The sequence below is a fragment of the Bubalus bubalis genome, chromosome 1 (genome assembly GCF_019923935.1).
Source record: "Bubalus bubalis isolate 160015118507 breed Murrah chromosome 1, NDDB_SH_1, whole genome shotgun sequence".
Classification (NCBI taxonomy): Eukaryota; Metazoa; Chordata; class Mammalia; order Artiodactyla; family Bovidae; genus Bubalus; species Bubalus bubalis.
The window spans coordinates 180,694,171-180,719,709 of record NC_059157.1 but is presented as its reverse complement, the minus strand read 5'-3'; the positions used below and the strand labels follow the sequence as shown (position 1 = coordinate 180,719,709).

The window sequence follows — 25,539 nt, the reverse complement described above, 5'->3', positions numbered from 1 at the left end:
TCTCCAAATGTTCTGAATCACTTTGGTTTAGGTGTGGCTCTTGTTTAAAAGTATTTTAAGTGCTGTTTCATGATATAATCTAAAAGAACTTTTCCTTTAATGTGAAAGTTAGTTCATTTATAATTATTTATGTAACAGTTTTCTACTTTTCTTTTAAACAGCCACCATTAAAGTTCACTTAGGGGTTGGGCTAATTTGGATTCCAGAACTTTTAAATTCATTTTCTTTCTCCCAAAGTATTCATTATTTCTGCTTAACACTGCATTGCAGAGAAACAATGTATACTGAAAAAGAATATGGCACACAGAAGGAAATAACACTGAGACAAGCAGTATCTTTAAATGTTCCTTTTCCTGGTAGGTAAGCATTAATGCCTGTAGTCTTAACACTTGCTAAGTACCTGTCTAACATCATTCTCTCCCTTCCACTTTGAGCCACCACATCAGATACACAACATACTCCTCATAAATATTATACGACATCCAGCAAAATGCTAATTTGTATGCTTTTCAGTAAGTAAAAACAAATAATACATACACCAAGATGGCAGATACTAAAAATACTACATACCTGGCTCCAAGGTGATTTGCTAAGAATGTCAATGAATCTTTTTCAGCTCCTACACATTGGCTGAATGAAAGAACACAACCCTCTAAAGGAGTCATTCCTGCCATAACTGGAACTGGTGTGAAGAGAGGATTTGACTTTGGATCGATTAAAGTCTGGTAGTCTATACACATTACCTTTTAAAAATAAGAAAAACATCATCATCAACCTGAAATAAGCAATTAGTGGTTAACACTGGTTCAGTTACAGTGAAAAGCAATTTTATTAATATAAATGTGTATATGCTCATTCACAATACATTTAAAATTATAATATTAAAATGCATCAGTCATTAGGATATTAAAATCAGATTTATCATTGAATTTCCTAAATATTGCTTTAAATTTAATTTCTTCCTACGTAGTTATCATTTTTCCTCTTAAGTCTTGGAAAGTTGAAAAAGTCAATGGTTGAAATTATCATTGATAAGCCAACAAGATGCAATAATACATAAGTGCATGTCATGCTTTGGTAGTAAGAAAACAGGGAAAACCTAAATATAAGAAGACCTGGAGTCACTTTCCTAGGAAAGAATGCTGCTGATGTAGCCCCTCTATTCTACCAAGATTAGGATCAAGAAGCTTGCATATTTTGTTATTGATAATTTCCTTTACTAAAAGCAAAATCCAGACAGTGCCCAAACCCAAATACCAGTCTACGGAAACTAAAGTGCCAAAGATATATAGCTTCAGATACCCTTCAATACTACATTTGAACTGATGCGGTGTTTTCTTACCAGCCATGTGTTTGTTACAACTTCTCCCACAGTCGCCTGTACTTCACATCCCAGCAGAGGAACAACAGCATAATCAGCAACAACTCTGCTCTGAAGGGACACAATTTTTCCAGCATTTTCTCTTATGATGGTTGCAATATTAGATTGATTTTCATTACTAAAACCCAAAACTAGGAAACTCTTTTGGCTAAATAAACCTTCTTCAGTAATTGTAGAAACATCAGGGAGGCAATGACTGATGGAAGACTGGTGTTCTTGAAGAGAAATATGAGTAGAATCATTACGGGGCTCCACATGAGTAGAGTCACTACAGAGTCCAACTTCAGACTTGGCAACTTCAACTGGAAAAGAAAAAGAAACATTTTCTAACAGGTAATTTACTTTATAAAGTTTATCTCCTAGTAAGGATATAAAGGTAACAGGGAGCCTGAGAACTGTGACCACACTTACAAAACTAAGGCTTTATAAGTATACAATGAAGAAAGAATATGACCTACCCCATCCTCTGTGTTCCCAAGACAGCAATGAGTATTACCATCCTCGGATAAGAGCAATCATGTTAGTATTCTAGTATTCCTAGTGTACTAGAAAATTATGAGGCTCCAGTAACTCGAACTGGCAATGACACCCTACTCCAGTACTCTTGCCTGGAAAATCCCATGGATGGAGGAGCCTAGTGGGCTGCAGTCCATGGGGTCGCTAGGAGTCGGACACGACTGAGTGACTTCACTTTCACTTTCATGCGTTGGAGAAGGAAATGGCAACCCACTCCAGTGTTCTTGCCTGGAGAATCCCAGGGACGGGGGAGCCTGGTGGGCTGCTGTCTATGGGGTCGCACAGAGTTGGACACGACTGAAGTGACTTAGCAGTAGCAGTAACTTGAAAATTATGAAGCTCCAATAACTCCACAAGGGGCTTCCCTTGTGGCTCCGCTGGTAAAGACTCTGCCTGTAGGGCAGGAGACCTGAATTCAGTCCCTGGGGGGGAAGATCTGGAGGAGGGAAAGGCCACCCATTCCAGTATTCTGGCCTGGAGAATTCCATGGACAGTCCATGGGGTCACAAAGAGTCAAACACCACTGAGCAACTTTCAGAATTGTCCAAGCCCTGCTTCCTGGGATTCCAACAGCCTGAAGGCTATTCAAAGATTCTTTTCTATTTACATAGAGTTAGTTGCTCAGCTATGTCTGACTCTTTGTGACCCCATGTACTACAGCCTGCCAGGCTTCTCTGTCCATGGGATTCTCCAGACAAGAACACTGGAGTGAGATGCCATTTCCTTCTGGGGATTTTCCCGAAACAAGAAATTGAACCTGGGTCTCCCACATTCCAGGGAGATTCTTTACCATCAGAGCCACCAGGGACATAGGCACTGTACTTAAGTGCTTTTCGTGCATGTAATTAATGCTTATGATAATATAAGGCTAGTTCTATTGCTGTATCTACACCCATCCTTCAAGAAGAATGTCAGGTCTGAACAGGTTATGTAATTTCTCTAAGGTCACACAGTTATTAGCTGGCAGAAATGAGATATAAACCAAAGTTTGTCTGACTGTAGGGTCCATAACATTATGTTATAGTTGTTCTAGTTGCTAAGTCGTGTCCCACTCTCTTCTGACTCCATGGACTGTAGCCAGCCAGGATCCTCTCTCCATAGGATTTCCCAGGCAAAAACACTGAAGTGGGTTGCCATTTCCTTCTCCAGGGGATCTTCCTGACCTAGGGATTGAACCCACATCTCCTGCACAGCAGGCGGATTCTTTACTGCTGAGCCACCAGGGAAGCCAACTTCTTATTTCTATCCTCATCTCCAACAGGCAGGACTCTCTTCATTTTAATTACTGTATATGGGTGTGTGTATGTGTGTGTGTATATATATATATATATAAATGATTCTTTACACTTTTAAACTAATTACTGTATATACACATTTATACAGTCATTAGTTGAAAAGTGAAAAGTCATGCTTATTGGAGAAAAGTATATATAAAGTGTGCATATATATATATATAAAATAAAGTGTATATACACACTTTAATTTCTACTTAATGCAAGTATATAAATTGCTCTGAGACTCTGAAGAAGCTGTTCTGTCTAGAGCATTTACTGATCAGTAAGTCAGGAGACTCTCTGACCCTCAGTTTGATACTGTAAGGAATAAAGAGTAACAGTGTATCTATAATTTAGAGGGATGTATTGCCAATGGCTCAGCAGGTAAAGAATCTGCCTGCAATGCAGGAGATGCAGGAGACTAGGGTTTAATCCTGGGTCAGGAAGTTCCCCTGGAGGAGGAAATGGCTACTCACTCCAATATTCTTGCCTGAAAAATGCCAGGAAAAAGGAGCCTGGAAGGCCACAGTCTAAAGGGTCACAAAGAATCAGACATGACTAAGCACACATGAGGATGAATAAGCCTAGATGGAAATAAAGGTGACATGATACTATAAAACATTTAGAAAGCAGTTTTAAAATGTATAATATAAAATGTAAAAACAAATTTTTTCTTGCATTAAAACTGCTCACAATCACATCTAGGAGGAAGAAAACAACTTCATTTGATGTTTCTGTGTAATTGGTGAGGTGTAAGAACAAAGAAACCAGGGGGAATTTTAGAAGACTACAGTAAAAACTGGAGAAGGAAATGGTAACCCACTTCAGTCTTCTTGCCTGGAAAATTCCACAGACAGAGGAGCATGGTGGGCTACAGTCCATGGGGTCGCAGAGTTGGCCATGACTGAATACATCAGTACATACTATAAAAACAAACTAGAAATACTATGTTCTTCTAAATCATAAGTAAAACCCTGAAGTTATTAAAGGTTCAGAATAAAATAACACATTTTATAGCAGTTCATTTACTAATAGAACCCTCTTTTCAAATAGATGTCATTCGGAAGCCCAACAGACTCTTTTTGATAGCTTTTTCAACATGAAGTAAACACTTAATTACATTCTTTCAAAGGTACTTGGGGATTCACTGAGATTTACTATCACCAAATCCTTTCAAAGTCAGTACACTACTAGCTGCTTCAGAAAGGAAGATTTGAGAAACTAATTGCCTTACTCCAACAACCACCCTTGTTGAAGGATAGCGCATAAAACTGCTTCCAGTCAATAGGTGGTCTTTTTGTACTAAAACATCCTAAAAAATTAGGATGATCTGATATGATACACTACTAAAGCATAAGCAAATGGTCTGACAAAAATCATTTTGCAGAACAACATGAACAGTGTGGATTATTAAATATTGTTTTAAGCTAAAAAAAAAAAAGGAAAATTGAAATTCTCTAAAAATATGTCAAAAATAAATAAATAAAAATATGGCCAGCTAGACATGCAGAACCCTCTCACCATAAAACACCTAAAAATAGAGGATGAAATATTAAAGTATCATTATAAATGCAAAGCTGAGCTTGCAAAAAAGCAAGGTAAATTCTCAAACTAAAAATGAAGTGGTAGCATGAATCCAGAGCATTAAGTAATCACTAAAGGTAACAATTACCATCTATTTTGGCGGTGACCAACACCCTTAGGATCTAAGGATGTCACGTGGAGGGACAGAAGTCAAGCCTTTTATCCCACACTAATTAGAGGTGGGGCAGAGTATACCCTTCCACTCAGAAACCCTAAAGGAAGACGCCTTCAGCAAAAATGTCTATCAAAAACCAATCAACCACCACCACGTTCACCTTGCAAAAAGAGATGAGAAGTACACGATTTTGGCTTTTAGGGGGTGGGGGGCGGGTGGTTGTCAACACATCTCTCTTGGGAATCTGTCATCATAGGCTGGTCCTCAGAGTAGGTTAGGGCCTGATGGTCCAAAAACATCCAGCTAATAAGTAACTTAGGGGTGTCCTAAGTTGGGAAATTCCTAGGCTCCTGGCAGGTTTAAACATAAACTTTATCTGGAGGACCAAATTCTCTTCCCAGGCTTCTTAGAACCTCTAGTCCTAACGAGAAAGAGTTTATATAATAAATATCACAAAACACATGAGGAAGCCAAGCATCATGAACAACAATCAAGAGAACTACCCCTGTTCTTCATTCAGATGTTGCAACAGGTTTAAAATGTCTCAAGAAATAAAGCAAAAAACCCCCACAAATACAGAACAACACACTACTGAAAGAACTAGGACTTCTATGAACTGAAAAAATACTGAAAGTGAAAGTTTAATGGATGGGTTAAACATATTAGGCAATAGCTAAACAGAAAAATAGTGTTTTAGAAGGAAAATCTGAAGAAATTACATATAATAAATAATAAACAAAAAGATGAAATTAGAAGGACAGATTAAGGACACAGAGCTAAAGGGGAGTTACAAATACAGAGAATGAAGGAAAGCAATATTTGAACACATAATAGATGAAAAATTTTTAAAAACTAATAAAGGAAAAAAAATCACTAATTCTCTGATTCAAAAAGTACAATGATATGCAAATAAGACAGATAAATGGTAAAACTCCAGGACACAAAAAATAAAAGGTATTAAAAATAGAGAAAAAAGATGCTGCTGCTGTTTAGCCACTAAGCTGTATCAGACTCTTTTGCGACTCCATAGACTGCAGCCTGCCAAGTTCCTCTACCCATGGAATTTTGCAGGTATAAACACTGGAGCAGGTTGCCATCTGGTACTTCAGGGGAACTTCCCAACTCAGGGATCAAACCCTCATCTCTTGTGTCTCTTGCACCGGCAGGTGGATTCTTAACCATTAGCACCACCAAACAGAGAAAAAAAGATTTCCTACAAAAGAATGACAAGTAAGCTAACATCTGGCTTCTTAATTAGCAGTCATGGAAACAGATGACAAAGAAAAAATATCTCCCAAGAGCTCTGACAAATTAACTGTCTAGAACTGTCTTTTAAGGACAAGGGCAAAATAAAGACAGTAACAGAAACTGAAGAAATTTCCAAAAGATACATCTTAAAAAAGAAAATTATTCCAAAGGAGAGAGATCAAATGCAATAAGGAATCAGGAGCAAAGAAGTAGCTAAATATGCTGGTAAATCAAAACAATTACTGAATATAGAAAAAAACAATGCCTAATTGTGAGATTAAAGGACAATGAAAATACAAGACGAAATCACATAGCTGAATATATTAATGAGTGCATGTGTAGAGAGTATGGTGGTAGTGATGCTGAAGATAAACGTTATAAGGTTCTTAAATTATTCACAAGAAAGACAAAAATTCTAATTAATTTTAAATTTTAAGCTATGATGTGCGTTAGATTTTCAAGGGTAAACACTGAAAACATAAAATTGAATATATAAGCTTCCAAATCAGTAGAGGGAAAGATGCAGAGTTGGAAGTGTGATCTGGGGAAGGAAAAGGCAAGCTCAACCCATCCAAAAGACAAAAATGTTAAAAAAAACAAACGAAAAACAAGGAAGCATGGAAAAAAGGGACAAATAGCACAGAACAAGAGGGTAGAAAATAATCGAAATATATCACAAATAACAATAAATGTAAATCAACCAATTTTCAATTAAAAGAAAGTCATACTAAAAAAATACCTATGTGAAACAGGCATAGGTGTTTTAATATCAGATAAAATAGATCTTAAGTAAAAGAAAAATTAGGAAAATGAGGATCACCATGTAATAAGACTTCAAAATACACACAAAAGAACTGAATGTGACAGAACTGCATGGAAAAAGTGACAGTCACCATTACAATAGAGGAGTTTAACATCTATTTCATTAATGCATAGATAGAACTGACAAAACTTGATTACATCATATAAATGTATAGAAATTTCCAAATAATCATAGAAAACATTTTTCTGAGGCACAGAAAAACATTTACAAAAACGACTTCCTAAACACCTCACAGACCAAATATATGATAAAATTAGAAAATATTTAGAACGGAATTATTTTGGCGACCTGATGCAAAGAACAGACTCATTAGAAAAGACCCTGAAGCTGGGGAAAATTAGAGGTAAAAAGAGAAAGGTGCAGCAGAGGATGAGATGGCTAGATAGCATCACTGACTTAATGGATACGAGTTTGAGCAAACTCCAGGAGATAGTGAATGACAGGAAAGCCTGGAGTGCGCAGTCCATGGGGTGGCAGAGTCAGACATGACTCTGCGAGTGAGTAACAACAATAACAAATTACAAAAATTCTACATAAAAGATCTTTTGGGACTTCCCTGGGGGTAAAGTAGATAAGAATCCGCCTGCCAAAGCAGGGGACATGGGTCTGATGCCCGGTCTGGGAAGAGCCCACATGCTGTGGGCAACTAAAGCCCATGTGCCACAACTACTGAGCCCATGCCACAACTACTAGGACCCAAGAGCTCTAGAGCCTGTGCTCCACAGGAGAAGTCACCATAAGGAGGAGGCCATGCACGGCAATGAAAGGCCTGTGCACCGCAACTAGAGCAGCCTTTGCTCTCCAAAGCTAGAGAAAGCCCGTGTGCAGCAATGAAGACCCAGTGCAATCAAAACATAAAATAATTTAAAAAAAAATCTTTTGAAATACAACTAGTTGAGTGAGTACTTTCAGAGAAATCTATTGACATACTTAGATAAAAAGACTACCAAAAAAAGAAAGCAAATTGTGCAACTCAAGAAATCAGAAGGAAAAAAAGAATAAATTTATGAATGAAGTTAGTTTCCTAAAACGACTATTAAAATGAGCCATTAAGCTTCCTAGAAAACACAGCTTACAAAAATTGATTCAGAAAAAAACAGAACTGAACAGTCTTCTATCCATTAAGTGAATTAGTACTATAAAATTTTCCTACAAAGAAACACTAGGCCCAGATAGATGAGTTTCATCACACATTCAAGGATAGGGAACCCCAATGTTACACAAACTCTGAGATTTAAAAAAAAGGAAAAATAACCCCACAATCTACCACAAACTAAGATTTTTTTTTAAAAATAAAGAATAATCCCCAATCCACTCAATTAATAACACAATCCAACAAAGATAACAGAAAAAGGAAAAGTACAGGCCAGTATCACACTGAGTAGATAAAAGCCTAAATCAAATATTAGCAAACTAAATATAGTAATGTGTAAAAAAGATGAATATATCACATCCAGAAGAATTTACACTTGATTTGACAATATAAAATCTACTAATACGATTTATCACACCAAGAAGGAAAAACCATATGATAATTCCAATGAACAGAGGAAAAGTATGTAATACCCAGATCAAAGCTCTAATGAAGAATAAAAACAAAACTTTTACGAGAAAACATACGAGAAAGTTTCATGACTAGCTTTTGTAATGATTTCTTAATTATGACACCAAAAATACAGGCAATGAGAAAAAAACAGATAAACTGGACTTCATCACAATTAAAACTTTCATCTACCAAAGAACACAATGTGAAAATGCTACCCAAAGAAGGGGGAAAATATATACAAATCAAATAACTGATAAGAGATCAATATTCAGAATATATAAAGAACTCCTACTACTCAGGAACAAAAAACAGTCAACCCGATTGAATAAACATTTCTCCAAAGAAGATATATAGATGGCCAATAAGAGCAGGAAATGATGCACAACATCACTAATCAGGGAAATGAAAATCAAAACCATCAGTGAGATATCACTTCAAATCCGCTAGGATGACTTTTATATGAAAAAAAAAAAAAAGGAAATACAGAATGTTCTAAGGATATAGAGAAACTAGAACCTTTGTGCACAGCTGGTGAAGACGTAAAGTAGTTCAGCACTGTGGAAAACAGCAAGATAGTTTCCCAAAAAGTTAAACATAGAATCACCATGACTTATCAATTCCACCTCTGAGACTATATCTAAAAGAACTGAAAGCAGGAACTTGAACAGGTATCTGTACACCAATGTTCATACACCATAATTTACAACAGCCAAAGGTAGAGACAACTCAAGTGTCCATCAACAGAAAATGGAACAGACAATTCCAACATACAGTGGAGTATTATTCAACTTTAATAAGGAGTGATATTCTGACACATGCTAAAACATGGCCTTGAGGACATAATGCTAAGTGAAATACGCCAGACACAAAAGGTATTGTCTTGAGTCCATGTATATGAGCTACCTAGAATAGTCAAATTCATAGAGACAGAAATATAATGGTGGATGCCCGGAAACGGGCTGGAGGAATATAGAGTTACTGTTTAAGGCCTGTAAAGTTTCAGTTTGGGAAGATAAAGTTCTGGCATGGATGGTAATGATGGTGGCAAAACTATGTGAATATAATTGATACCACTGAACCGTATATCTAAGGATGGTTAAAATGGTCAATTTTACGTCAGGCATATTTTACCACAATTTTTAAAAACTCAATACCCAAAATGTTCTTATTCAAAATGTTTTATTCTTATATACCAGTAAAATATAATTTTAAGAATTAAAATATCAAATGAACAGACACAAAACACAAAAAATTAGGGATAGTTGTAACACAGCATGTCTAATATCTTATGACTCCGGTTATACTTTATTGAAAAACATAAACTGTATGCTGATATTCCATATTTATGGATAGGAAGATCTTTTTATTGTAAAGATGTCAATCCTGCTCCAAATAATTTTAGTACAATCCCAACCAAATTCCCATACAGATTTATTCAAACTGACAAATTAATTTTAAAAATTTATTTAGAAGCAAAAGTTCAAGAATAGGTAAGAAACTTTTGTAAAGAAAACTGGAGGGCCTTGACATTTCAGATATCAAAACATATTACAAAAGCTATTAAAATAAGATGGTTTATCAGTGAAGTATCTCAATGGAACAGAATAAAAAGCCTAAACACAGATCCCCACTTAACAGACCCTTAATAAATGACAGGGGCAACAGGGCAAATTAGTAGATAAAGGATGGCCTATTCAGAAAAGTCTGAGAATAAGTGATTATTTACACTGATAATTTGAATGCTTCTTATCAAATGCAAAAATCAACCCCATGTGGACTGAAGATGAAATGTCAAAAAGCAAAACTTTAAGACTTTTAAATACAACTTTATGACTTTCAGATAGGAAAACTTACATAAAACAGAAAAACACAAACCATGAATAATGGATTAAAAAGCCTACTTTACAGGAAACTCAAACAGGGGCTCTGTATCAACCTAGAGGGGTGGGATGGAGATGCAGATGGGAGGGAGTTTCAAAAGGGAGGGAATATATGTATACATATGGCTGATTCATGTCGTTTGACAGAAAACAGCAAAACTGTGTAAAGTGATTATCCTTCAATAAAAAATAAATTAATTAAAACAAAATTATAGCCAAATAACACTCAAAAAGATGCTCTACCTTATTAGCAATGTTATAAAATTAAAACCACAATGAGATCCCACTCTACACCCATCAAATTAATAAGAATTTCAAGCCTTATGAGAAATACTAAATGTTAAAAGGATGTGCAACAACAGGAACACTTACTATTGTTCTAGTATAAAGTGGTAAACTAAAACACTCCAGAAAGCAATACGCTTTATGTAAGAAAGTGGAAGACATACTTATCCCAGGAATCAGTCATCCCACCCTAGAGAAATTCTTGTTCACGTGCAGAGACACACAACAACAATTTCAGCAGTACTGTTTGTTATTAGAAAACAAAACAAAAAAACCACAATAAAAATCTCCTCAGGAAGGGCAATAGATAAACTATGGCATGTTCACATACCAGTGTGATATATTCATAACCAGTTACTAGGATGAGATGAGTATCTTGCATGTTTAGGGTAGGGTAGCAAAAGAGTACATATCATGTATGATTTATGTAAGTTAAAATACACACAAAACAAAAAAGTGTGTATATTACTTACAGATATATATATGTTATAAACTACTAAGAAAATGAGGATGGATTCACAGGAGAATTTTGACCAAGCAGAATATCCTATAGTTTTTAAACAGTTAGATTAGTAGTATATGGTTATTTGTTAAATTATTCTTTATATCTTTTTGGATGTATTAAATACTTTATAATAAAAAGTATTTAAAAAGTAGAAATGCTGTTTACAACTTTTCACTGGCAATTGTGTTTAGCACACTGAGAAGACTACATCCTGAGACAGTAGTCTACAGTGCAGCATTATACTCATTAAAGCTACAATTACAAACTGAGAGGCATTTGTTATAAGGTTAAAATACCTTGTAACAAATACCTTGCCGGACTAGATGACGCACAAGCTGGAAACAAGACTGCCGGGAAAAATACCAATAACCTCAGATATGGAGATGACACCACCCTTATGGCAGAAAGCAAAGAGGAACTAAAAAGCCTCTTGATGAAAGTGAAAGAGGAGAGTGAAAAAGCTGGCTTAAAACTCAACATTCAAAAAACTAAGATCATGGCATGGCATCTGGTCCCATCACTTCACGGCCAATAGATGGGCAAACAATAGAAACAGTGACAGACTTTATTTTCTTGGTTCCAAAATCTCTGCATATGGTGACTGCAGCCATGAAATTAAAAGACACTTGCTCCTTGGAAGAAAAGCTATGACCAACCTCGACAGCATATAAAAAAGCAGAGACATTACCAAAGGTCCATATAGTCAAAGCTATGGTTTTTCCAGTAGTCATGTATGGATGTGAGGGCTGGACCATAAAAAGAATTGATGCTTTTGAACTGTGGCATTGGAGAAGACTCTTGAGAGTCCCTTGGACTGAAAGGAGATCAAACCAGCCTGAACAAAGGAAATCAGTCCTGAATATTCATTGGAACGACTGATGCTGAAACTCCAATCCTTTGGCTACCTGATACAAAGAACTGACTCATTGGAAAAGAGCCTGATGCTGGGAAAGATTGAAGGTGGGAGGAGAAGTAGGCAACAGAGGATGAGATGGTTGGATGGCATCACCAACTCGATGGACATGAGTTTGAGCAAGCTTCAGGAGTTGGTGATGAACAGCGAAGCCTCACGTGCTGCAGTCCATGGGGTTGCAAAGAGTCAAACACAGCTGAGCATCTGAACTGAACTGATCCCTGTAATAAACTCAGGATGTTACAAACACACAAACCAAGTGACAGTATTTAAAAACCAGACCTAAGAGGTACAGGTGAATTGAAGAGAAAAAAGGGACTCAGAAAGTCTAGAATCTCTTAGCCCTGCCTGCTTAAAAAAAAAAAAAAGTAACAGAAATAAAACTTCAAGGGAAGAAAGAGGTTAGTATAACCTAAATTCTAAAGAACCTGGCAGAAATCACATAAGTATGTATTCTGCCACCAAAATGTTTAATGACTGTTAACACTGGTCATTCTTTCTTACCTACTGTGGGGTTATTAGTCTGATACTGAGAGAGCAGATCTTCATCAGCTTGCTCATGCTTTTCCTCAGGAGCAAAGTCATTCTTAGAGAAGCTGCTGTTCTTCCTTTTTAAAAGGGCTGTTTTACTTTCAGGTGGATCTGAAACTGGAATTTCCACTGGCTGGTAGTTAACGTGGATGTATGACTCTTCAGGAAGCATGTAGCCTTTACTAAAACACTCTAGCAACCATTTTACTCCCACTACATGCGGCCTACAAAAACAGTACAGTTATATATTAGTTTAAACCATAAATACCATTATCCCATGTGCCATGCAGTTTCCATAACTACCAGGATATGCAATTTTAAGGAAAATCATTACAGAGTAGAAATTGCTTTGAATTAAAAACTGAAAAAACCTGTGGGCTGATTTATCCCAAAACTGCTTCAATTCATCATCATCATCTCCCACAATAACATGAGTTACATCTTCATTGAGCTGATTAAAACGAACTCCACCTCCACTGTTAATAAGTCTTCTCAGTTTATCTAGCTTTCTGCCATTAAAACCGCAAAGATAGATCTGCAATGAAAAAAAAAAAAATTGGCTTTAGATTAACACATTTAAAATGGCCTATTTCTCTCAATAGAAATCTATTTATTCAAAGTGTGTATCTAAACCCATTACGTGTAAATAAGGCAACCTTTATATTTACATTTTAAATACATTAAGAAGTATATTCTGAAACTTTGACTTCTAAAGAATTCTTAAATTTTATCACTTCTTCACAATCCCATAACATTATTACCCAATACTGATAAGTACTGAGGCTTTAAAAAGAAACCAGAATAATTCAAGTATCTTCTGAATATTAGTGCATAGCAATTTCTAAAATGTAGGTAGCTTCTTAACCTGGTCTTACTACTTGTAAATTTCAAAGTAATTACTGAAATAAACTGGAGTTAAATATGTGAATTCAGAAAATCTAGGTTTAAATTTTGGGTCAGCTGCCAATGATTAACCATACGACCACTTCAACATACTAGGCTTTTTTTTTTTTGGGTGGTGTGGGTCTTCGTTGCTGCACGAGGGCTTTCTTTAGTTGTGGCAGGTGGATGCTACTAGTGAGGATATGCAGGTTTCTCAGTGCAGTGGCTTCTCTTTTTGTAGGGAACAGGCTCTAGGGTGTGCAGCCTCAGCAGCTGTGACACACATGCTTAGCTGCCTGAAGGCATGGGAATCCTCAGGGTGAGAGTATGCTCAGTTTGTGTCCAAATCTTTTCGACTCTATGGACTATATGTAGCCTGCCAGGTTCGCTCCTCTGTCTATGGGATTTTACTGGCAAGAATACTGGAGTGGGTTGCCATTTCCTACTCCAGGCGATCTTCCCAACCCAGGGATCAAACTCTCGTCTCCTGCATTTTCTTCCCAGACCAGGGATCAAACCTGTGTCCTCTGCATTGGGGGGTGAATTCTTAACGATTAGACTACCAAGCAAGTTCAACTTAGACTATTTAAATCAATTTTCTTCCTTATATACTGAAATACAGTTTTCCTAGTTGATTAAACAAAAAAAAATTAGGTCAAAGAGCTAAACACAATGCTTTGAGGATGAAACATATTCAGTAACTTATTTTTAACTACCAATATGTGCACATGTGAGATGTGAGAATTGGACTATAAAGAAAGCTGAGCACCAAAGAATTGTTGCTTTTGAACTGTGGTGTTGGAGAAGACCCTTGAGAGTCCCTTGGACCGCAAGGAGATCCAATCAGTCAATCCTAAAGGAGATCAGTCCTGAATATTCATTGGAAGGACTGATGTTGAAGCTGTGCGAAGAACTCACTCACTGGAAAAGACTATGGTACTGGGAAAGACTGAAAGCAGGAGAAGGGGACGACAGAGGATGAGATGGCTGGATGGCATCACCGACTCAATGGACATGAGTTTGGGTAAACTCTGGGAGTTGGTGATGGACAGGGAGGCCTGGTGTGCTATAGTCCATGGGGACACCAAGAGTTGGACGTGACTGAGAGACTGAACTGAACTGAAACCAGTTTAATCAATATTACTATATTGTATCTTCTTCATCTCTATTTTACAAAATGGATCTTTTAAAAATGTCTTAATCTATTCCAAACTGCATTTATATCCCAAAGTAAATAACCTCCATCACTAGATTACATTTTAACAAAAATGAGTAATCATACATTTCCTATAAGAATAATTAAGTCACATTCAGAATTAGTAGAGTCTATATAAAAGATTACACAACACCTCCTATTCTGTTAATAAACTGTTAAGTTTTAAAAGTATAGAAAGGAAGGTAATGTGCCCAATTTCCTGAAGAATAAAATAAGAAAGTTAAGTCTTTGCTACTCCTTGAGAATTAGTGCATAGCCTATTCATTCTACAAGCAAGAAATACACTAAATATTTAGTTCTAAAAGATATATATGATGCTCCCATCAAGGCACTTATTAGACAGTTACTCAGACACTAAAAAATTAAATAGCCCAAGAGATATTAAACAAAGTGGTATACCTAACCTTTAGAAATACAGGCTTTGGAATAGACGGCTTGTTACTTTCTGTGAGATTCTGGACAAGAACTTTAATCCTCCAAGTTTCAGCCTTAATAATATCCATTTGAGTTATTTGTGGGAATTAAATGGGATTATATATGACATACTAACATGTATATGAAATAATTAGCACACTGTCTCAATTATAAACAGTAAATGACAATTATAAATAAAAATCCATTAAGTGGTTCAGAAACTAAATGCTCTCAAAATACAGTAGATGGGACCTCCCTGGTGGTCCAGTGGTTAAGAATCCATACTGCTAATGCAGGGGACAGGGATTCGATCCCTGGTCTAAAAGATTCACATGCCGCAGAGTAACTAACTCTATTTACCCCAAACACTGAGTCCGTGTGCTACAACTACCAAAGCCTGTGCTCCTAGAGCCCAGGCTCTGCAACGAGAGAAGACACTACAGTGAACCACAGCCCCTGCTTGAAGCAATTAGACAACGCCTGAGCACAGCAATGAAGATCCAATGCAGCCAAAAAAACCCCACAATACATGGGAAGATTAAGGTAGTTAGGAGGGTTCAAAAAAGACTTGAAAAATGATATGAAGTTTAATGGATGACATATAAAGGTACATCCCAGGCAAAGAGACCCTAATAGCTAAAAGACAAACAAGGCGTAATGAGTGCATTTGCTTAGCTTGAGTGGTGGGCTTCTGTAGGTAAGGAGCAAGCCCAACTCTGAAGGGTCTTCACAGTGAAGCTACAAGTACCAACGTGTATTATCACTTAGTGCATTACACAATAAAGACATACCCGACAACCATCTAATAAATCTTCAGGTGCCTGAAATGCACTGACATCCAAATTTTCCAGATTTTCAATTGTAGGTTCCAGTTTGCTATTAACTGAATTACATATTGATTCATTTATGCAGCTTGCATTGATGTTGGAAATATGGCTGACATCTGAAAGAGTACGACCTACATATTAAAAACAAAGATGCATAAATTTATGGAAATAAAATAACTAATTACATATTTCTCTATAGGTGAACTTTTCTTATACCAGAAGAATCATGAACAATTTCTAAAGTAAAATTTAAATGGTTTTACTGAAATCTTGGGGGCCAAGTATGAAAAGGGAAAATGAATCTAATTAAGGTTCATTTTAATGAAAATATACTTAATATATTCTCTTAATAGTGACTGGCTTCCAATAAAAATCTGAAGTTGCTGACTTCAAGGTCCAGGAAGGTTATATTTGGAAAAAAACTGGTAACATTTGTTATATTGCCAATGACAAGTATACATGGTACTTCCAAAACAGAAATGGTTTTTAAATTTTATATGAATACAGATGATCTATAACAACTATAGCAAACTAATAAAGAAATAGGACTAATATCCACATGCCAGTCAAGTTTTAAAAACTTAATTCTCTTCTTTTAAGTCTTTATTAATATTCTTAATTTCTTTAACCATCTTGTGCATTATATAAGGATATGAAAGAAAGTAGGTATTCATTAGAAAAAGAAATAGCAGAAGTTCTGGACTAATTTTTTTTAATATAATTTGGTTATTTTATTATACAATTATACCTGGAAACAAAGTAAGAAAAGATAGAATTCTCTACTGTATCTCATTGATCCTATTAACAAATTAATCCTTACACAGAAAACTGTCCTAAAAATGACTGCTTAATCCCAAAGAGACTTACTATCAATTGTGTTGATCTGGCCAGTAGGAGTTGAAGTATCAGGCATACTCTTTGCTTCTGATCTAGGCTCTGTCTTGTATATGGATTCATCCTGACAAAAACCTTTCTCAACACTGTCAAAAAACCACTGCGTGGTCACACAGTGTACATTCCATCTCTTGGCACATTCATATTTTTGACCTATTATGTCAATTAAAAAAGAGAGAAATGCAAGCCATTAAAATCCATCTTTGCAGAAATATTTATATGAAAGCTTATGAAAAAAATTCACCTGAAACAAAATTAAAATTACCAGCAATTACTCTTAAACAGTATGCTATACAGTGTATTAAAAGGCAATATATTAGGTTATTATCCAATTATATTTTATGTGTGTTGTGTTAAATACACATGCTATGTGAGGGGTTTATCTTTTACAAAATTGCAGAGACAGAAGCCATTATTGGGGTAACTGAAATAAAATTTCTGAATATAGCTTCCATCTCTTAAGTTCTTTAAACCAGCTTCTTAATCTGTAACATGTGGATAACTCACAGAATTTAGTGGTTTTACACTTTTCACTTTTAAACTAATTACTGTGTGTATATATACATATACATATATTTATGAGTATATATACTTCAATTCCTACTTAACACAAGTATTTAAATTGCTTTGACACTCTGAAGAAACCGTTCTATCTAAATCAGTTTCTGCTCAGGAGACTCTGACCCTCAGTTTCATACTATAAGCAATAGGGTTAAGGCATAACAGTATATTTATAATTTATAGAGATATATGAGGATGAATAAGCTTAGATGGAAACAAAGGTGACATGATACAATAAAACATTTTGGAAAGTAGTTTCAAAATACGTATTTCTAATATAAAATGTAAAAATTTTTTTTGCAATTACAGTTGTTCACAATCACACCTAGGAAGAAAAAAACAACATTGATATCTAGGTAAAAACTCTCTGTGTAGGTAAAAAGAGACAATAAAAATGTTAATACAACTCTGTTCTCATCGATTTTTATATATTTTCAGAGAATCAGTAAAAATATTCTCCAGAATAGTTATAATGGTTACAGAACACCAAAATTAATTGCAATTTTAAGGAACTCTTTTTCCTGGTAATATATTTTTCTTTTAGTAGTTTCATGTTCTTCAAGGTGTATCTTCAAGTTAAAACTTGTAGTTTACTCAGTAAGGATAATTCATTCAATTAAAAATGAAGCCAAGCCTTTAAAATGTATTATTAGAGGGCTTCCCAGATGGCTTGTGGTAAAGAATCTACCTGCCAATGCAGGAGACACAGGTTCAATCTCTAGTCTAGGAAGATCCCACATGCTGTGAAACAACTAAACCCATGAACCACAACTATTGAGCCTGTGCTCTAGAGCCCGGGAACTGCAAGTACTAAAGCCCACATACCCTAGAGCCCATGCCACTTAACTAGAGAAACCACTCCAACTAGAGAGCAGCCCTTACTTGCTGCAACTAGAGAAAAGCCTGTGCATCAACAAGACCCAGTAGAGCCAAAAATAAAAAAGAAATGTGCATGTTTATGAAATATTAGAAGTAAAAGATATTCTATCATCTATTTGGGAAACAGTTTTACCTTTTGGTTCTTGCACAATGAGGTGTGTACACTCATTCATTTTCAACTGCCCCATGTACTGTCCTCCATGCTTTACTGTGAGCTGCTGAACTGATTTCCTGTCTAAGGTACATAAGCCAGTCACACAGATTATGCAACCAAGAAAAATAGGACACTTGAAATCTTCCATGTTTATATCAGTATATCTAGCTATTTTCCTGGGGAAAATGAACAAAACAAAACAAAACAAAAACCCATAAATTAAGATATCAAAATACCAGGTAGTTTAAACTTTAGCAGAAGAATGACAAAAACAGAAGTAACACTAATGTTTTCCTCATTTTTTAGGAATTTGATCAATATTAAGGGAAACTGACAAGCACACTTAGAATTATACTAACTGCTCATCTAGCTCAAACCACGTCTCTAAAAAAATTAATGTTTCAGAGCCTCAAATAAAACTGTTTTAAGTGAAAAAATACATATATTTCAGTTAACTATAAATCCATGCTGGTCAAAGCAGTGCATTTTCCAAACTTATAAGTCTAAATTTCTAACTAAAAACTCAAAGGTTCTTTGGTTGCCTACTAAAAAGACAGACTTTTAATTCTTCCATTATACTATACAAATAATAAGCAAAGATTTTTGGCAGAATGCCAACAAAAATATAATCATTTTGCTGCCCTGGTAGGTAGATGTACTGATGAAACAGGCTAGGAATGATGATGATGCCAATATAGAGACATGTTTAGAATATGCTGGATGGTGCTGAAAGGAAGACTGGAAAATGCCTACTTAATTTAAACAGTGGTAACTAAATACGTATTGGTTGTTAATCTAATTCTAAGGGAGACTCAATTCTATCTTTTGAAATAGGCTCTAAGCTCTATGAGGCCAGGGATGATGTCTTGTTTTGCTCTCCGGTTACCTAATGCCTAGCTCAGGACAGGTACATAAAATGGGCTTAATTAACATTTACTGAATAATTACATCTCAGTTAATGGGTTATATATTTTTATATTCAACCTTAAATATGTCCCCTTTGGGAAGAAATACAAATACCAAAGTGGCTAAAACTTATTCTCCATCCTAACATGACGGCTGGAGAAAGAAATGGCAACCCACTCCAGTGATCTTGCCTAGAGAATCCCAGGGATGGCGGAGCCTGGTGGGCTGCTGTCTATGGGGTCGCACAAGAGTCGGACACGACTGAAGCGACTTAGCAGCAGCAGCAGCAGCAAAGTGAGGGCATTGTATTGAAAGATAATGCAACATAAAAGCTACAGTTGCCACACAGATTCTCTCAACTATTTTATCATTGTTCACTGCTGAAAACAATTCTATTATCAAAGAATTTATTATCTTGTAGCTAATGCTAAGTCCATAGCCCATTCTACCTAACAACTTATACCTTGATAATAAGAACTTGTAGATTATCTTTTGTTTTCATTGGAGAAAAGAGTAATGATCCAATTTTTGTCCCAAATAACAAAACCATCAGTTCAGTTCAGTCACTCAGTTGTGTCCAACTCTTTGCAACCCCATGAACTGCAGCACGCCAAGCCTCCCTGTCCATCACCAACTCCCAGAGTTCACCCAAACGGATACCATAAACCGCCCCCCATGAAAACCCAAAATATGCCAAAATGATAACATTTATTCAAATCTAGAAAATATCTAAAATATCTCTTACTTCTCCTGTGACTTCTCCCAAAGTGTTTTTATCCAAGAGGGAAGCAAAATAGGTTTCTTTAGGTTTGCAGCAACTAAGTATTTTTTGCTACCAACTTCTCCTGCAATAAGGTGAGTTACTGATATGTTAAGGTCTCTGTATACGCGTCCACCCATCATTTGTACATATTTATGAACTTCTTCCTGTAGCCCCAAAAGAAAATTATTAATACAGAATCAAACAATATTTCTTCTATTTTTAAATACAATGTCCGATAAACAGTTTGTTGTTCTTAGCTTGAACACACAAATATTTCTCATCACAAGTTAAATAATTCATTAAGTTACTTTTTAGAAGATAAATATAAAGTATAAATTTTAGAATCACCTTTATGCACGTTATTTTCCTATGTTTATCTTTTGCAACTCCATGAATTTAACTATTTTTCTTCTACAGTGAACACTATATATTTTAATATACTACGAAGGACTGATGTTGAAGCTGAAACTCCAATACTTTAGCCACCTGATGCGAAGAGCTGACTCATTTGAAAAGACCCTGATGCTGGGAAAGACTGAAGACAGGAGGAGGGGATGACAGAAGATGAGATGGTTGGGTGGCATCACCAACTCAATAGACATGAGTTTTGGGTAAACACCAGGAGCTGGTAATGGACCGGGAGGCCTGACATGCTGCAGTCCAGGGGGTCACAAAGAGTCGGACATGTCTGAGCGACTGAACTGAACTGATGCCCATACTTAAAATATACAAATTACATATAGAATACAAAAAAAATATGTGTAAATCTCAAAAGATTAACTATGGTGGAAAAAGGTGACTCAAAGACAAATTTATTGATTATACAGAGAAAAAAGTGAGTTTCCTTTTAAAAACAAAACAAAAAATTTTAAGTAGCCAGTTTGCAATAGAAGAGTCCACTGCTTTCAATTTTGAAGAGAAAGCCTTTGACAAAATTCAACATGCATTTATGATAAAAACTCTCCAGAAAGCAAGCACAGAAGGAACATCAGTTCAGTTCAGTCGTGTCCGACTCTTTGCGACCCCATGAACCACAGCATACCAGGCCTCCCTGTCCATCACCAACTCCCAGAGTCCGCCCAAACCCATGTCCATTGAGTCGGTGATGCCATCCAACCATCTCATCCTCTGTCATCCCCTTCTCCTCTTGCCTTCAATCTTTCCCAGCATCAGGGTCTTTTCCAATGAGTCAGCTCTTCACATTAGGTGGCCAAAGGAACATACCTCAACATAATAAAAGCCATATATGATAAACCCACAGCAAACATTACCCTCAACGGTGAAAAATTGACAGCATTTCCCCTGAAGTCAGGAACAAAACAAGGGTGCCCACTCTCACCACTACTATTCAACCTAGTTTTAGAAGTTTTAGCCACAGCAATCAGAAAAGAAAAAGGAATAAAAGGAATCCAGATTGGAAAAAGAAGACGTAAAACTCTGACTGTTTGCAGATGACATGACCCTATACATAGAAAACCTAAAGACACCACCAGAAAATTACTAGAGCTAATCAATGAATACAGTAAAGTTGCAGGATATAAAATTAACACACTGAAATCCCTTGCATTCCTATACACTAACAATGAGAGACCGAAAGAGAAATTAAGGAAACAATTCCATTCACCATTGCAACAAAAAGAATAAAATACTTAGGAATAAATCTACCTAAAGAAACAAACAGAGAAGGCAATGGCACCCCACTCCAGTACTCTTGCTTGGAAAATCCCATGGACGGAGGAGCCTGTTAGGCTGCAATCCATGGGGTTGCTAAGAGTCGGACACGACTGAGCGACTTCAGTTTCACTTTTCACTTTCATGCATTGGAGAAGGAAATGGCAACCCACTCCAGTGTTCTTGCCTGGAGAATCCCAGGGACAGGGGAGCCTGGTGGGCTGCTGTCTGTGGGGTCGCACAGAGTCGGACACAACTGAAGTGACTTAGTATAGTATAAAGAAATAAAAGACCTATATATAGAAAACTATAAAACACTGATGAAATAAATCAAAGATGACACAAACAGATGGAGAAATATACCATGTTCATGGATCAGAATAATCAATATAGTGAAAATGAGTGTATTACCCAAAGCAATCTATAGCAATCGCTATCAAGCTACCAACAGTATTTTTCAGAGAACTACAACAAATAATTTCACAATTTGTATGGAAATACAAAAAACCTCAAATAGCCAAAGCAATCTTGAGAAAGAAGAATGGAACTGGAGGAATCAATCTGCCTGACTTCAGACTATACTACAAAGCTACGGTCATCAAGACAGTATGGTACTGGCACAAAGACAGAATTATAGATCAAAGGAACAAAATAGAAAGCCCAGAGATAAACCCATGCACGTATGGACATCTTATTTTTGACAAAAGAGGCAAGAATATACAATGGAGAAAAGACAATCTCTTTAACAAGTGGTGCTGGGAAAACTGATCAACCACTTATAAAAGAATGAAACTACAACTTTTTGTAACACCATACACAAAAATAAACTCAAAGTGGATTAAAGATCTAAATGTTAAGACCAGAAACTATAAAACTCCTAGAGGAAAACATAGGCAAAACACTCTCTGACATAAATCACAGCAGGATCCTCTATGACCCACCTCCCAGAGTAACGGAAATAAAAGCAAAAATAAACAAATGGGACCTAATTAAAATTAAAAGCTTCTGCACAACGAAGGAAACTATAAGCAAGGTGAAAAGACAGCCTTCAGAATGGGAGAATAGCAAACGAAGCAACTGACAAAGAATTAATCTAAAAAATATACAAGCAGCTCATGCAGCTCAATTTCAGAAAAATAAACGACTCAATCAAAAAATGGGCCAAAGAACTAAACAGACATTTTCCAAAGAAGACATACAGATGGCTAACAAACACATGAAAAGATGCTCAACATCACTCATTATCAGAGAAATGCAAATCAAAACCACAATGAGGTACCATCTCACGCTGGTCAGAATGGCTGCTATCCAAAAGTCTACAAACAATAAATCCCAGAGAAGGTGCGGAGAAAAGGGAACCCTCTTACACTGTTAGTGGGAATGCAAACTAGTACAGCCACTATGGAGAACAGTGTGGAGATTCTTTAAAAAACTGGAAACAGAACTGCCATCAGATCAGATCAGATCAGTTGCTCAGTCGTGACCCAGCAATCCCACTGCTGGGCATACACACCAAGGAAACCAGAATTGAAAGAGACACGTGTACCCCAATGTTCATCGCAGCACTGTTTACAATATCCAGGACATGGAAGCAACCTAGATGTCCATCAGCAGATGAATGGATAAAAAGGCTGTGGTACATAAACACAATGGAATATTAGCTATTAAAAAGAATGCATTTGAATCAGTTCTAATGAGGTGGATGAAACTGGAGCCTATTATACAGTGTGAAGTAAGTCAGAAAGAAAAACACCAATACAGTATATTAGCACATATATACAGTATTTAGAAAGATTGTAATGATGACCCCATATGCAAGACAGCAAAAGAGACACAGATGTAAAGAAAAGACTTTTGGACTCTGTGGGAGAAGGCGAGGGTGGGATGATTTGAGAGAATAGCATTGAAACAGTACATTACCATATGTGAAACAGATTGCCAGTCCAGCTTTGATGCATGAGACAGGGTGCTCAGGGCCAGAGCACTGGGATGACCCTGAGGGATAGGATGGGGGGGGAGATGGGAGGGGGGTTTAGGATGGGAAACACATGTACACCCATGGCTGATTCATGTCAATGTATGGCAAAAACCACTACAATATTGTAAAGTAATGAGCCTCCAATTAAAATAAATAAATAAAAAAAGACATACAATATCATCTAGACTCTGTTACATGTCATAAACACCAAATGCAAGGTCTTTCAAAACATCCCCTACACAGTGAAAAATTAAGTGTGCAAATATATATTGACGATAATCCACTTAACACAGCAACACCTACCCTTCTGTCTTTTTCCAAGCTTGTACAAGACACGGTTACATCAGACATAACCATATTATAAACTGGATGTTCAGCTCTTGGGACACATCGCTGGTGGTGCATACAAAATATGACTACTTGAGGACCAACAATTCTGCAACCAAGCTACAAAAACAAGGAAAGATTATTAAGTAGGAAAAGATAGTTTTAGAAAATTATATTTTGTAACACTGTATTTACCAATTCTTTAGAGAAGTTGATCACTGCAGAAAACCCACCAAATTGTTAAAAAAACAAACACGTTATATAATTTCTCAGACATACCACACATTAACACACAAGCAAATCAAACGACGCAGGCTATCAAAAGAAATAAGCTCCAAAAGTTACACTCACTCTACATTGCCATTAAAATTTTAATCTCCGAAACAAAATCTTAGCAATAGGGGATATGAGTAATAGCCTTATGCCATAATATTTAGGAAACATCTACCTTTACTGTTCAAATGAAGCACCCAGCCAATAAGGCAGTGAAGTGTAAGAACCCAAATAATTCCCCTCTAAAATACCTATTATGCTACAAAAAAGCATAACCCTAGGTAGTTTCTACATTCGTTTTCAAACACTGTTCACAACTCAATGTTTTTCCAAGAAAGGCCCACAAAAACTTCTCGTAAGGTATCACTTTCATTAATAACTGAGAAAAGTTAACAATCTTGCTCAACATCAGCACATCCAGGCCAGACTAAAAAGCCTACAGTTGCCAAAGTTACCAAAACATAACTGATTTAAATGTCTACAGGGTAAATGTCCATTTCTATCTTTTTGGTCAGTCATAAGAAAACTGAGTATTCAACGCTATTGATTCTATCTGACAAGAGGTGTTATTTCCAAAAGGAGGGTAAGACCAATAATGCTTTTGGCAAACATGGGCACAGACCTTCCATATACTGTATAGTACTGCATCTAGCTACTCTTCTAATGTTTTCTTCTCCTTCAAACAAGAGTCACTTCTTTGTAATCTGGATGGAATTATAGCCAGTTTACTTTTATTTCAATGCTTCTCTCTTGTCCAGACACCAAAAAAGTAATGAGTCAGTAGACTCTAGAATCAACAAAAAGAAATAAGATGGCTCAATGATATATTAGCAATGCTCATCCCCCAAACGCTTCCTTTTAGCATATAAGTTTTCATACCCTATACAAAGCACAGGTACTAAAATTCAAGAGCACACAGTAAAGACAGTAAGTAAACAAATCCTTTCTTACTCTACAATCAAACTGAGTTTAAGTACATTAGAACTTCATCAGTAAATACTTTATTACTATAGGGTTAAATTATACTAAGTGAGGTTAAATTCCCTGAAATATAAAAATCACATATTAAGCAAAGTCTGTTCTGTGCTGTACTTAGTCTCGTTCAGTCATGTCTGACTCTTTGTGACGCCATGGACCGTAGCCCGCCAGGCTCCTCTGTCCATGAGGATTCTCCAGGCAAGAATACTGGAGTG

At 36.3% G+C, this 25,539-nt stretch overlaps 1 protein-coding gene across 4 annotated transcripts in view; it reads right to left on the bottom strand.

Moving 5' to 3' along the window:
- TOPBP1 (DNA topoisomerase II binding protein 1) overlaps positions 1–25,539 on the bottom strand; it is a 70,197-nt gene that overhangs the window by 41,166 nt on the left and 3,492 nt on the right. For 2 of the 4 annotated variants that reach the window (XM_044947015.2, XM_044947016.2), the window contains exons 4-12: positions 24,050–24,193; positions 20,080–20,261; positions 18,408–18,604; positions 16,808–16,987; positions 15,905–16,071; positions 12,973–13,136; positions 12,575–12,825; positions 1,343–1,683; positions 571–743 (exon numbers count right to left, since the gene is read on the bottom strand). In XM_044947015.2, the coding sequence (XP_044802950.2) occupies positions 571–743; positions 1,343–1,683; positions 12,575–12,825; positions 12,973–13,136; positions 15,905–16,071; positions 16,808–16,987; positions 18,408–18,604; positions 20,080–20,261; positions 24,050–24,193 (1,799 nt within the window). Of the gene's footprint in view, positions 1–570; positions 744–1,342; positions 1,684–12,574; positions 12,826–12,972; positions 13,137–15,904; positions 16,072–16,807; positions 16,988–18,407; positions 18,605–20,079; positions 20,262–24,049; positions 24,194–24,968; positions 25,134–25,539 lie in introns of all 4 variants that reach the window. The other 2 variants (XM_044947022.2, XM_044947020.2) reach the window with 2 other exon arrangements.